This window comes from Ambystoma mexicanum, chromosome 9 (assembly GCF_040938575.1).
Source record: "Ambystoma mexicanum isolate Mex_15411 chromosome 9, UKY_AmexF1_1, whole genome shotgun sequence".
Taxonomy (NCBI): domain Eukaryota; kingdom Metazoa; phylum Chordata; class Amphibia; order Caudata; family Ambystomatidae; genus Ambystoma; species Ambystoma mexicanum.
Window position 1 is genome coordinate 917,448,265 of NC_090931.1, and position 13,101 is coordinate 917,461,365.

The 13,101-nt window shown below is 42.5% G+C and overlaps 1 protein-coding gene across 2 annotated transcripts in view; it reads left to right on the top strand.

Annotated features, from left to right (window-relative positions):
• The window catches only part of CWC22 (CWC22 spliceosome associated protein homolog), a 743,793-nt gene extending 731,136 nt beyond the window's left edge, over window positions 1-12,657 (top strand). The window contains exon 24 of one of the 2 annotated variants that reach the window (XM_069616085.1): window positions 11,940-12,657. In XM_069616085.1, the coding sequence (XP_069472186.1) occupies window positions 11,940-12,145 (206 nt within the window). In that variant the 3' untranslated portion in view covers window positions 12,146-12,657. The remainder of the gene's footprint in view (window positions 1-11,939) is intronic. The other variant, XM_069616086.1, reaches the window with a different exon arrangement.
• The last annotated feature ends 444 nt before the right edge of the window (window positions 12,658-13,101 follow it).

Consider the following 13,101-nt stretch of genomic DNA (forward strand, 5'->3'; position numbering starts at 1 on the left):
TTTGACATTAAATGTTTATAGAATATTCTGCAATTGCCATATGAACCCCGAAAGTCATTTATTTTCTTTTATCTCTATCTGCAAATCCTTAAAATGTTATCGTGAGTCACGCGCTGTTCCTTTATGGTACACAGGGTGTTGGTTTTCGTTTTCGTTCAAAGAGGCACTTTTGTCGCACGTTGAACCGCAAAGCTGTTCCATCAAGTAGGCACTAGGCCAGCGTAAAGGTTGATATGATGCTTCTAGCCGCTAGTACCGCATAAGGGCAGATGGGCCCTTGGCGATCGTCCCATAAGATCATCAGAATGGTGCAGTTGTTTACATTAAGCTGCAGCTGGCGGCTGAAGAAACAGTCTGCCGGTGTCTGAAACTGGTGGCAGGGGCAAAAAGGGAAGGATGTACCTATTTTGAAAACATAAAATTTATAATTAGTCTCGCCAGCCGATCTTTTTTAATATTATTCATTTTATTTATTACGCCGAGCTGAAACTATTTGCTTTCAAGGATAGTGCAATGGAGTATGTTCGGCTCTAAAATCAATGCGAAAACTAACTAAATAAATCGAGGTTGGTACACAATGAGAAACGACTTTTTGTCTACATGAGTGTGGAATGTGGACCTGCATGCCCATGTGCCCGCTACAAGGATCATCCCACAAACCTTTTCCAAGCTCTTCATTCATTCATTTATTCATGCATCCATTCATTAATTCTTCATTCCGGTATAAAAGCGTCTAAAGAGTTACTTACATTATATTTGCAATTTCCATTGTGTCTCTGCGTAATGCAGTCCGTAAATCCCACTGTGCTCTTGACAACGATTTTTCGTATACTGAACTAACATGAAACTCGGTCTAGTTTAAGAATTTTCTGCCTTATCGTCTCAAACGTTATTGCACCCCCCGACCCCCCCTTCAAATGAAGTTCTTTCTGCATGGTCCCTGTCTCTCAAGGTCAAAAAACAATAGAACCTTATACTGCCAGTGCGAGTTGTGGGCCTCTTCAGGGCGCGAGCTGAAAATCAAAGCCGCTGACCTTCACTAGAAATTAGCATACATTCTTTCTTTGCAACATCCCGTAGTAAAGCCATCTGTGAGAACTTGAAGTTTCGAATCCATCTATGTAGTGCGCCTCAATGTGCAAATGCGAACTGGCTTCTCTCCCACCTGCAACGGCTCGCTTGGCGCGTTCTAAGGCCCCAATTTTGTCCTCGTTGTCTGCGAGCTTTGAAGCCCCAAAGAACCATAACTATTGAGACTTTTCATTTTTTGGGGAAGGTCAGGGAAATTATAAAGTACCCGAGGAGTTGAGTTGAAAGTGAGATTTATTGTTTGTTTGTTTTATTATTTGCAATACGCAAGCCTCCCATCGGTTAACAGTGCCCAGCATTTATAAGAGATTGTGAAAATTAGTTACATCAACAAAAATATATACATACACATATAGACAGGTGAATAGAGAGAGAATTCAAAGATGACACCCAGGTAGTTCGGCACCCAGGATGGTGAAGGTAGGGGTTAGGGTTAGCGTACTTTGTATGCACACTGTACAATAAAATGTATTTACAAAAAGACAATCATATTACAATTATTCAAACCGGGATTTGTACTTCACAACCAGCTCTCCTTGGGGTGGACATGGCACAGTGGCAATGTTGGGTGGCAATGGATCAGTGCTCTGCACAGAAACGTTCAATATTCCATATCTGTGCTTCTCTAATACAGCAACAATAAGGCTTTTGACAAAGTCGAACTCCATTTCCTCATAGACTGGTTTGATCACCCATTGCTTACTTCTTTTTGAAAAGGCCTTAGTGTAGCGAGGCATCCTTACATTACCCTTAGTCCTAGATTGTTCACGGCCGAGATTCTCGTTATGGGCCAAGACGGCAAGTCGAGTCCTATGTCTCATGCCCTGTATGCTAAAATGCAAGCGCTTTGGCCTGTACTTTAGGCACATATTGTGGAACACCTCCAAACCTCCTGTGTGACAGAATTCTGTCAGTCCCCTCAAATCTCTTATCGAAAACAATCTTCTCAATGGCTTTGTGTGTCGGTGAAGATGGATTCAACCACTTCTTCTTCCGTGCCTCCACTGGGCATAAAGGGCCATGTTCACATTGGTGGAAATGTAGGTTTTCTGACCAGCGGTGCACGTTGGTACAGTGGTGCATCAGTGACCGCCATTTTTCAAGTAGTATTTCCACTGACCCTTAACAAGTTTTGGAGCTCCACCAAAGATGGTTGCTGATAGACTGGGACACTCTGAAATACTTTCCAAACCTTTTTTTTTTCCCTGCAGCCGAGATTTTCTTATTGATTGATTTAGCAAGATGCCATACGTCAAATTGATGTTTAATATGTGGGAACTGCTCTCTCATTGTCTTGGCAATTGAAACGTGTCTGTCCGTGGTTATGAGGTTGATGTGCATTCCCCTCGATTGTAGATATTCCACTGATTTTATAAATCCTAGTTTCTCCATGGCCACTGAGGATGTACATTGTGTTACCTGCACGACCACCGAACTCACAATATTCTTACTATTCATGTCCTGAAAGTGGTAGGTGCAGTACTTGGCAGAAAATCCAGGGCTGTCGTACTGTCCATCGCTAGCTAGCCTGATCGTTTGCCTTCGAATGTACTTGCTAGAGACAATTGTTCAATTTTCCAAGCATCACTAATGGCCGGAAACAGATAATCATGTTGGTATTTGTAGTACTGCGTTTTTTAAATGAAATGGAGTCCCACAAACTGAAAGAAAGACTCTAACTTTCTAAAACTGGAGCCAATAAAAAGTGATGTAGCTGCACACAGTAGATTGCCTGCTGGCAGTTTCCCCAGCATCGCTTGTGCAGACCATGAGAACGTATGATGTAATCTACATGCGGCATGTATTGTGACGTTACTGCCTTGTTTTTGACAAGTCACATGAATCAATGGCTTCCCACATACTTTCCCTCTGACGGAATGCCCACATTTCAGCATACTTATAATATCCATCAAACAACTGTCGAATACTATGTATTTGCCCTCTTTCATTAGACTGTCATCCTGCGTCAAAGTTGTTTCGGCCTGTGAAGTTGAGGAAATATCACCACATTTGAAAGAAATATCGCTGCTATCAAGTTCTGATGCGTCGGTGAATGCTGCTGCTGGTTCATTCTCTGTCATTTCAACATCTGCTACCTCAACATTGATGGGAGAACACAACAATGTCGACAGATTTTGTGGTGGCTATTTTTTGGCAGGTGTAGATTGTGTGAATTGATCTGCGACTACTTCAGAGCTATCTTCAATACTTCCAGTATCATGTTGTTGCGGCGGTGCGGTTGTACTGTAGCAATGGTTCAATAAAACTTTGCTGGATTCTCCGGACACATTCATTTCATGTTCTGGCCATTGGACATGAGCATCCCGAGTCTCAACATGCAGCGTCTGAATTAATAGTTCCTCCATAGTGTAAATGGTCTGGCAAGCAACATCTCTCATTCGCTTCAATGTCTGTGTATGTATAGTTCGTAGACCCACGGGTAATTAGAGGACAGATTGGAAAAGGGATGTTCAGTTTAAACACAAGATAAAGTATAGCACAATTGACTTGAAAAAACATAAAATAGTCCCCAGCACAAAAAAAATGTTAAAGTTATGAACTGTTTATAACTAACCTAATTTTGGTTTCTTTTCTTTACAACTTTTTTGACTCGACCTTCAACATCTGCACGCTGTTGCTCTGATACGTATCCGCACGTCTCCCCTTCCGCTGCAACGACTATATTTTCTGTATCCGCATAGACAGCACGGAATGAGGCTCCATCGACTCCCTGAAACAGCATTTTCGTTACTGTGTATCAAAAATATTGTTAGCGTAAAACGCATGTGAGGACGAACACACATGTACATCTCAATAGCCAAACACGATTTAAACATTGTGTGGAACAATCAAACAACAAGTATTCGAGCTCTGATGACCTAGTCCGATGGAGATGTCAGTATCCATACCTCTGGCTCTACATGGACTGCCACGAATGATTGTATTGAAGAGGAGGCATCAGCAACTCCCTGAAACACAGTACTTGCGTTAGTATGGTTTTCAATATCGTAAACATAACACACACTTGGGGTCAACGGCACAGGTACATATAAAGAGATAACCACAAATGTTGCATTGTCTAAAAGGATCAAGGAATATTTAAAAATGATCAGATTTAATCGACTTATTTCTCCGATTTCTTTACATCTGCATCATCTAAATGGGATCTTGTGATTGTAGTGGAAGCTCCATCATCTCCCTGAAACACAGTACTTGCGTTAATAGGGAAGAAAGTATAGCAAATGGAATCACGTTATATGATCACGCTCGATGGAGCTGTCAGTATCCATACCTCATGCTGCTGAAGAATATCTCGGGCTGTTGTCAATGTGGTGCGCACTTCCGAAAGCTGTTGCGCCGATTCATATCCGCATGGTCCCGCTTCCACCGGAATTACTTGAATGTCAGGCTCTGCATCAAGTGCGTGGGTTGACGATTCAACAACTGCCTGAAACATAGTATTTGCATTAGTAAGGATTACAATATTGAAAACACAACACACGCTTGGGGTCGACCCCACAGTTACATATCAACGGCTAACCACAAATGAAACGTGGTGTAGAACAATCAAACGACAAGTGTTCCAGTCCTGATGATCACGGTCAGTTGAGCTGTCAGTATCCATACCTCGGGCTGCTGAAGAACATCTAGGGCTGTTGTCAATGTGGTGGATGCTTCAACATCTCCCTGAAAGACAAGGTTTGCATTAGTATGGATAACACTAATTATAACTGAAAACAAACACCAGGGGACGACAACTAAGGTGTGTATCAATTGGAAAGCACTAACCAAACAATTGGTAAAATAATCACACGATACATACAAACTATTACTTGACATGCATAAAACAAGTCTGTAGCGGAATAGCCAAGTATGATTACCTGATACGCGCTAGAAGTGGTTGATAACTGCGAGCACGTGACGGAAGTAGAATGTTCTTGCTTCAGATTCAAGGGATAGTCAAGAAGTTGTAAAGGTAAATTATTGTTTGATAATGAAATGCCAATATTTAAAATTGCCATGTAAGGAGACAGAATACTTGAGTAATTCGCAATATAGCACAGTTCCCTGTGCCCATATATAGATTTCGTTTGTGGGTTATGAAATCTAAAAATAATATATTGATAAATGTCACTATTCAAAAAGCTATAAACTCATATCAATGTCGAAAGTATTACAAATTGGAAACAACACCTAAAATATCAATGAATCCATTCGACTACCTACACACTACCGCAAGACCTAAAGCTAAAAACGGACACTTGACTCACCAGTGGCGGATTGTGGATGAATAGAGTGGGAATAGCGTTTACGAGCAATTTTCGTGTCGATCGCCGTTTGCCGATCGCTGTTTGTTCTTCTTTGTCTTTGTAAGATGTGGTATACATGTTCGAGGGAAAGTGCAGATGCGGTATCAATCACCCCTCTTGTCCTCAAAGACTTGTTGGACTCTACTTTCCAGCTCATCCAGTGGATATCCGCAATGTCTGACCCATTCTCTTATTCGATCAACAGTTTTCGGGAATACATGCATTGTAGTGCCTTCAGATTTAGCATGGGTCTTCGAAGGGCAACCGCTAATCGAACAGGCAGGCATTGTTGAAAATTCTGAAAAGTAAATATCAATATTATTATAAAACCTTGATGAATAAAAATGTCATAAATAAGTAAATGAACCATACCATGCTCAATGCAAGGTTTGTTTTGGTCGCCGGAACTATACCAGTTCATCATGTGCGGCTTAGTATTTGCATAAGTTACAGAAATTTCTGTTTTGTCTTGCACGAAAAGGAACCATGCTTACATTATAGACTGGACCCCCGAAGGATGCAATTTGATAATTGACACAGATGAAAATAAATAGATCTATTGATAGCATAACAATTGAAACTCAAGCCAATAGCAATGAGACCAATGACCATAGCCCTATTGGGTACTGTAATAGCAAATAGATTGAAATGTAAAAAATGACCGAAATATGACTAGGATACATGGCCTTACCTTGACCAACAAACAGTTGGATTCAGCAGGCCGAGCAGTATTTTGCAGGAGAACAAGTAGATGGCCACAGGTAGCACACTGACGAGTTTGCTCGAAGCGGTCACAGATAGCACGGCGACAAGCAGATTAGCATAGATCTCAGTGCTTCTCAGGTAGAAGGTTCAGGAGTTGACTTGCAAAGCACAAATTTGTTCTCATGAGACATATCAAGTGGTTTATAAAGTATTAGAAACAGGTGTGTGTTTGTGAATGAATGAAGTGTGTATGTTGTGGTATTATGTTTATTGCAGGAGGGCGGCCTGCCTCAGGGGAGGCCTGCCTGGAGACACGGGGTCTGTGGAGGCCATGTGAGCGATGACCCCTGGGCGTGGGATACCTTTTGAAGTGTACATGCTGTTTGGCACCTTGGCCGTTTGCGCCCGTCACAGCCCTCCATGCTAGCGCTCATCCCCGGGTGTGAACCGTCTTTGATAGAGGGGGTGGGATGGATGGGCCTGGGGCGTGCTGATAAGGCACAGGAAGACTTCTGAATGGAGACACACTTCTGTGGATTGCAGGGGGGCGGCCTGCCTCAGGGTAGGCCTGCCTGGAGACACGGGGTCTGAGGAGGCCATGTGAGCGATGGACCCTGGGCGTGGGATACCTTTTGAAGTGTACATGCTGTTTGGCACCTTGGTCGTTTGCACCCGTCCCTTGCCCTTATGTGATAACTTTGCATGACATTCGCGTAGAAGGGAACACTGAGCAGGACACGAGGCATCCATTTTTGTACCCCCTTTCCACTCCATTTTGGTGACCAGGCCTCACTGCGATAGTACAGCGCGCAGAGCACATGGCCCACAGCCTCGTTCCCACTCTGACTGGAAAACTCCAGAGGTATTTGCAACAGCTAATAAATGTAACCCATCACTCTCTGAGATCACGGTCCTGCATGTGAACCGGCTTGAACCATGCACATGGCTCGTTCATCTCCACAAACGTGTCCTTGCCCACGCACCCTCGCCAGTGGAAAGTTACTGCCATTCTGACCCTGTGTCCCTGCAAGGTAATCTCTTCATGTGCCAGACCACTGACCACGCCATGATGGCCACCTAGCAGATCCTCAACTAACATTAGACCCCTCCTGCAGTATATCGTTGCCTATCAATAACAAATGCCACATATCGGAGATTCTTGTGAGCACAGACCCACACTTCAAACACTGTATTATAGTGGTCAAGACCCTTGACCTAAGGCCTGTATAATCCAATGTTCATTGATAGTATTGATATATGTGTGACTTTTATAGAGACATAACCGACTGAAAGACTTTGAACAAGTGTTATTTAGTGCATGCATTATTGATAATATATTTTGTTAGCTTAGATAGTGACCACCCCGCTTCACAGCGACCTGAACTTCACCCATTCCGAGCACAGGTGTCTGAGGTCCATCCTTGAATGGAGACACACTTGATTGATTTAAAAATCGAAACAACCGTTGTTAAAATATATGTGGTGTTTTATTTTGTAGCTTATTTTGATGACACAAAAATACAAAAGTTTACACATTGTACAGTTCAGGTTGCAGCACAGCAAGAGAAAATCCCCTGAACTGACCGCTGTCACTCGGGAACGTTTCTCTTATGGCACGAACAGCACAGGCGGGTATCACTCTTCGAATGCGGTGTCCAAGCCTCCCGTGAAGCCACCATGTAAAGGAACGATAGGCCACCAGCCTGTACCACCTGTGAAAAGTAATGAAACAAACTGTTTTTAAATGACCAAGATAAGTTTAATAAACGTTTGTTGTCAATGACAATTCTTGTAACTAATGGCATTCTGCTCGGACAAAAGCTATCTAGACACTGCACACTATTGAAAGACTTTCATGTGTTACAATGATATGTAGATGTAATTTTGGATACAGTAGAAGACCATGAAATAGGAGTGGCATGACAAGCAGAGTATACTTACTCGTTACTCGGATTATGAGGACGAACAGTTGCGCGAAGTTCGTGCATAAGCACCATCATTATCCTCAACACGGACCGTGTGAGGCAGGCTGCCCTGAAGTCTGGCAGCTCGGTGATGCATTGCGGTCATGGCTCACCTTCCGAAATGTAGGTCACGCATCCCGAGTTTTCACAGCAGCAGCAGTTCTCCTCCTCGGTCGGCATTAGCTTGCACCGATTGTATGTGCACCAGGTGGAAACACCGTCCATGCGACTAGGTCCAGTGTCTTCTTCCGTTGATTCGTCCTGCCAACTGCTGTCCGAAGCCCCATTGTTTTCACGTGTTTCCCTTTCCAGTAGTTCCTCCTCGGTGGTACTGGTATCTGTCCACACGGCTACAAGCAACGAAGGTAGCTGACCAGAGCACAGAAACAAGTCACAGAATACTCAAAGTAACACAGAGAGAGGAATGGAATCGAAAATCTGCTGCTGTGTGTTGTGAAACGGTCTGTTTATACTTATTGAGGAAAGAGGCGTCCTGCCATTTCCATGGCAACACGTCATTAGCTGAAGCGCAACGAATGTTGGCACGAGACGTGCTTTGGCGTTGTGAAATGGGCGGTACGCGTCTGCTGATGACAGGCTCAGGGGCGGGGGATATGATTTAGTGCCGCAAAAGCAGGTCAGCCAGGGCGATGGGGGAAATGATAGGATTATCACAAAATGGCAGCTCCCTGGTGCATGTTTTCGCGTGCGTTTAATGGATGAAAACTCGGGTAAGGTCCATAGGAAATATTTCTAAAATCGAGCGATTTAGGCTTAAAAACACATGGCCGACCCGTAGGGGCAATAATAATTTTTGACCGAACCATTCCCTTAACTCCTTTTGCTGCTGTGTTGATGTTTTAGAATGCAGTATTTATCTTGTCAGCATCACCTGTCTTGCCATACCAGACCAAACATAACGACAGTTTTCCCATCATCTGGGAGGTCACCCTGAAAATCAGAAAGCTGTTTCCAGAGGCTTGTTTGCAGCAGCCATCAGGGCATCCATATTAGTTTGTCTTAGATGGAGGGAAGTGCTCTGAAAAAAAATCTTCTTCCCAATCAAATCCACCATCTTTTCTTTCTTGCTAAAAGATTTGCTGATGTTTAGAAGAGGAAAACCAACTGAGCATGTCAGCAGCCACGATGGGTCATTGAGCCGGTGGGTGAGAAGCCCAACAGAGCTTCTCCTATCAGAAAGGAATATACCTTAATTCAGTATTTTTATTGGCAGTCAGAGTGAATGGAGATTTGTCAAACCTCTGCGAACAAAATCTCTGGAAATGGGCCCAGAGTGTCATTCCATTCTGACCAAGATGACAGAGGACAGCACTCCCTAATCAGAGACCGGGTCCTCCAGAATCGAAATAACTAGGAATTTGACCAGACCCTCCATCCTCTCATGGAAGGTTCTTGTGAGGCTATAGCTTTTACATCCATAGCACATGGCCCTTAGAAGCAGCAAGACAGAGGTTTACAGGGTAAGAGAGAAGGGTCCTCATGAAGCAGTGGAGAGGTGAGCGGCTGCACAGGAATAGCAAGTCCCTGAATGGCAATTTCTTTCACTAGGGCAACTGTATGCTGATGCAGAGGCAGCCGAACAGGAGTGTCAATAACCACAAGCTTGGGGGAATCGGGATGACATTTGTACAAATGTCTTTTCATTGCTGAGGATGTCATTGGATCTTCAAAGCCTGCTGAAGAAACTATCCTTTGAAGCTGACTGTGGGGCGGAAGGTGCACCCAGAGTGTCAGAAGGGGAATAAGGAGCATAATGGGGCTGCTAAAAGACCAATGGCTCAGTGGCATGCATGGTATGGACCCCCTGTCCAGCCAGCATTTGCTACAAAAGGAGTCTGTGCAAGAGAATTTGTTATTTGAGGGAGTACGAAACCTGCCTCTGATCTAACTTCATATTCTTCGCTGTTAAAGAGAATTAAAATGTCAGGAACTGTGGAGCCCCATCGTTTGCTGTTCAGGGACACTGGCATGGCTCCAATACATTTCAGGAGGATAACTGGGAAGATTGCAAAGTTTCCTTCACGAGTTTGCCGTATTCTGCCCTGTTATTCATCCTACAATAATTGTGACTGACACCACTGTAAGGAAGTGGGCAAACTGCTAGCTTGCCTAGGGTAAGTCTTTGCTGTAGTCATAGTCTCACAGAAGAAGAAACCAGAGAGGGGGAAAGGGATCCTTGAGCATCTCATGGTGGTCCTTGGGAGCAACAGTCCCGGACTTGGCCCTTTTGAGGAATCCTTTAACTGCTGAAGCGTATATTCTAGGGAATTACCTCTGAAGATGACGACCTCGGACAGAGTTCCTGTGACTGATTTACCACTTGAACAGGGATCCTCAGGCTATGGCACATTAGCAAGTTTAACAGCTCAATTGATTTACTCAGGCTATGGCCGGGATGAAAAATAAGCCCCTGACCAGGGATTCTTGGCCTGAGGTCAAATTGAGTTACTGCTCCAAGGATTGCACTTGTGCTTGCCCTTCCTGAGGCTGGCGACCCATGGAAACAAAACACTGAAGCACAGGGTACTGTGTAGAAAGGGGGACCTAATGTTCATTGCATCGTACTATGAACAAAGTCCCGGTGAATGCGAGGAGGAGGTTGGTGAAGTATCTTCTCCCAGTGACGAGGTCTGCTCCTAGGGTGTAGGCAGACGGAGCATTGTAAGAGTAGCAAAGTTTCCATGAGTGATCTGAATTAGTCCAGTCCCCATGGACGGGCAGCCAAACAGTATGTGGGAAAGAGACTATGGATTAGGAGTACGGTAGGCACTACACTAAGTAACATTTGCATTCTTCTGTTTCCCAATATTACTTGAGTGCACAGTTATTTTCTGGTTTATAGGGATCATTGAGAGAGAAAGAAACAGTGATAACAATGTAAGAGAGAGTGTGCATGTACATGTATAATGTAATGTACATGTGTACATGTGGTATAATATGTTCAGAATATTTTGTTCTGAATTCTAGAAAATCTTTTAAACGTGCCTCATCTGTGGTTTATCGCTGCAGCAACATGGCATCTGCTTGCTTGCTGAGCGTACCACTCTGATCACAATATGCTGATGCTTCATTTGTTTTTTGTGTATTAGTAGGCTATTTACTTGTTTTCCCCATTGGGAATGTGCTTCTGTTTTACCAGAAGTGCTCAGCGTAGCAGAACAAACCCTTTTCTTCCCTATCCAATTTGATTTTGCTAACAACGGAGAACGTATTCTAGCACTGAAAAGTAAACATTGAAATCAATTTATAATGTTTTGGTATGTCATGATGTGTGGTTACATTAATCAGAATGGGGAATCCTTATAAAACTGACTGTTAATACATCAGTGGGCATTTCAAAATCATTCTAGATATTGTATCCACTATTCCCTCCCGACAACCACCTTCCTTCCCTCGGGCCTAAACGCTGTGCGTATGACAATAAACATAAAATCCTCATCAGCCTGTCAACCATCCAAAAAGCTTTGTTGTAAAATAATGTTCTGGATTTTAATTCCAAATGAGGTGCTTTTTTTTTTAACTTAACTCCTCAAAGTACTTCTCCCTTTATTAAGAGATCTTGACCAACAAAGAACAGCAGTATGCACCATGACAATGTACTTTCACATAACTTTTTGATGGACATGACGTCTCTCTTCTCTCTGTCTCAGTAAGCCCAATTCCAACTTTCTCTCTCTGTATACCTGTCTCCTTGCAACTTGATCGCCCACAAGTTATCTCCTCCCAGAACACACAAATGGTTTTACATGAAACACATCAGACCTACTGGCATTGCAAATGCAAGTTATGTCATTTTTCACTGGTTCATTGTAGAATGCATTTTTTAAATGTGGATACATTTCAATTTCAGATGATTCTAGAGGCAAAAGGAAGTTGCAAAAAAAGAAGAAAAGTAAACCAACTAAAGAACCAAAAAAAACGCACAGAAGTGACAAAACTCCAAGACCACAGAAGAGCTACAAAGAGGACCGGAGAAAGTCTGGGCAAACCGACAGTCACTCTCGCCATCCCATGCATCACAAAAATTCTCATCGATCTCCTCTGTTATCACATTAATAAAACATATTGTCAAATATTTTGCAACTATTAAATAATTGTTTTTATTTGTACAGGAAGATTTTGTGGAATACCACAAATGAAAGTATATGTGTTGTATATTTTGCTTATAGAATTTCAGTTCTGAAATGTTCAATCGTTTACACTCTGTTTTTCATGAACATCATGTTGTATGGCATGTCAAGCCATCAGAAATTTTAAATGACTTTATAAAGAACTTGTGAACGGTTTGCCACGAGAACTATGTCACTTGTGGCTGCTCTTGAGCTAATGCAATTACTTTTTTGCATTTTCATTTTATAAATGCTGTTTTATGCATTGGAGAACACTTTTTACATTTTTACTGGACATTTTAGATTGAAATGCCATCCAATTGTGTTGAACAGTGTTATGTATTTATGTAATGTGCTTGGAAGTGGGGAAGATGGTGAGGTTTCTCTATAAACTATTGTGTACATTTGTATTGTGTTCCCACATGTTAAAATGGTTTCTATTAAATGAGCAAAGCAGCATGTTTTGCATAGTCTGTGATTAGTAATACATGTTCATTATAACTTATTGTTTCTTATATTACAATATATATGAATCCCAGGAATTACCGCCCAATTGCGTTACTTTTTTTTGCTAGATTTTTGATTTCATGGTGCGGATCCAGCTATTCAAATGGACAACGGAGAATGCAAAATTGTATCACTTTCAATCTGGCTTTGTGAAAGGTTTGGATATGGTCTTAAATGGGCACTTAGTAAATCTTTTTAAGGAAAGGGCACTTTCTAGAGGATCTGCAATGTATGTTGCCTTGGTCGATTTTGACAGCATTAGTAGATCGTTATTGTGCCATTAACTACTTAAATCGGGTTCCCCCGGTATTTAGTAGATATTATAAAATCTCTACATACGGAAACTTTTTTTGCGAGTCAGACTAAATAAAGAAGGGAGTTTATCGATACAAGTCC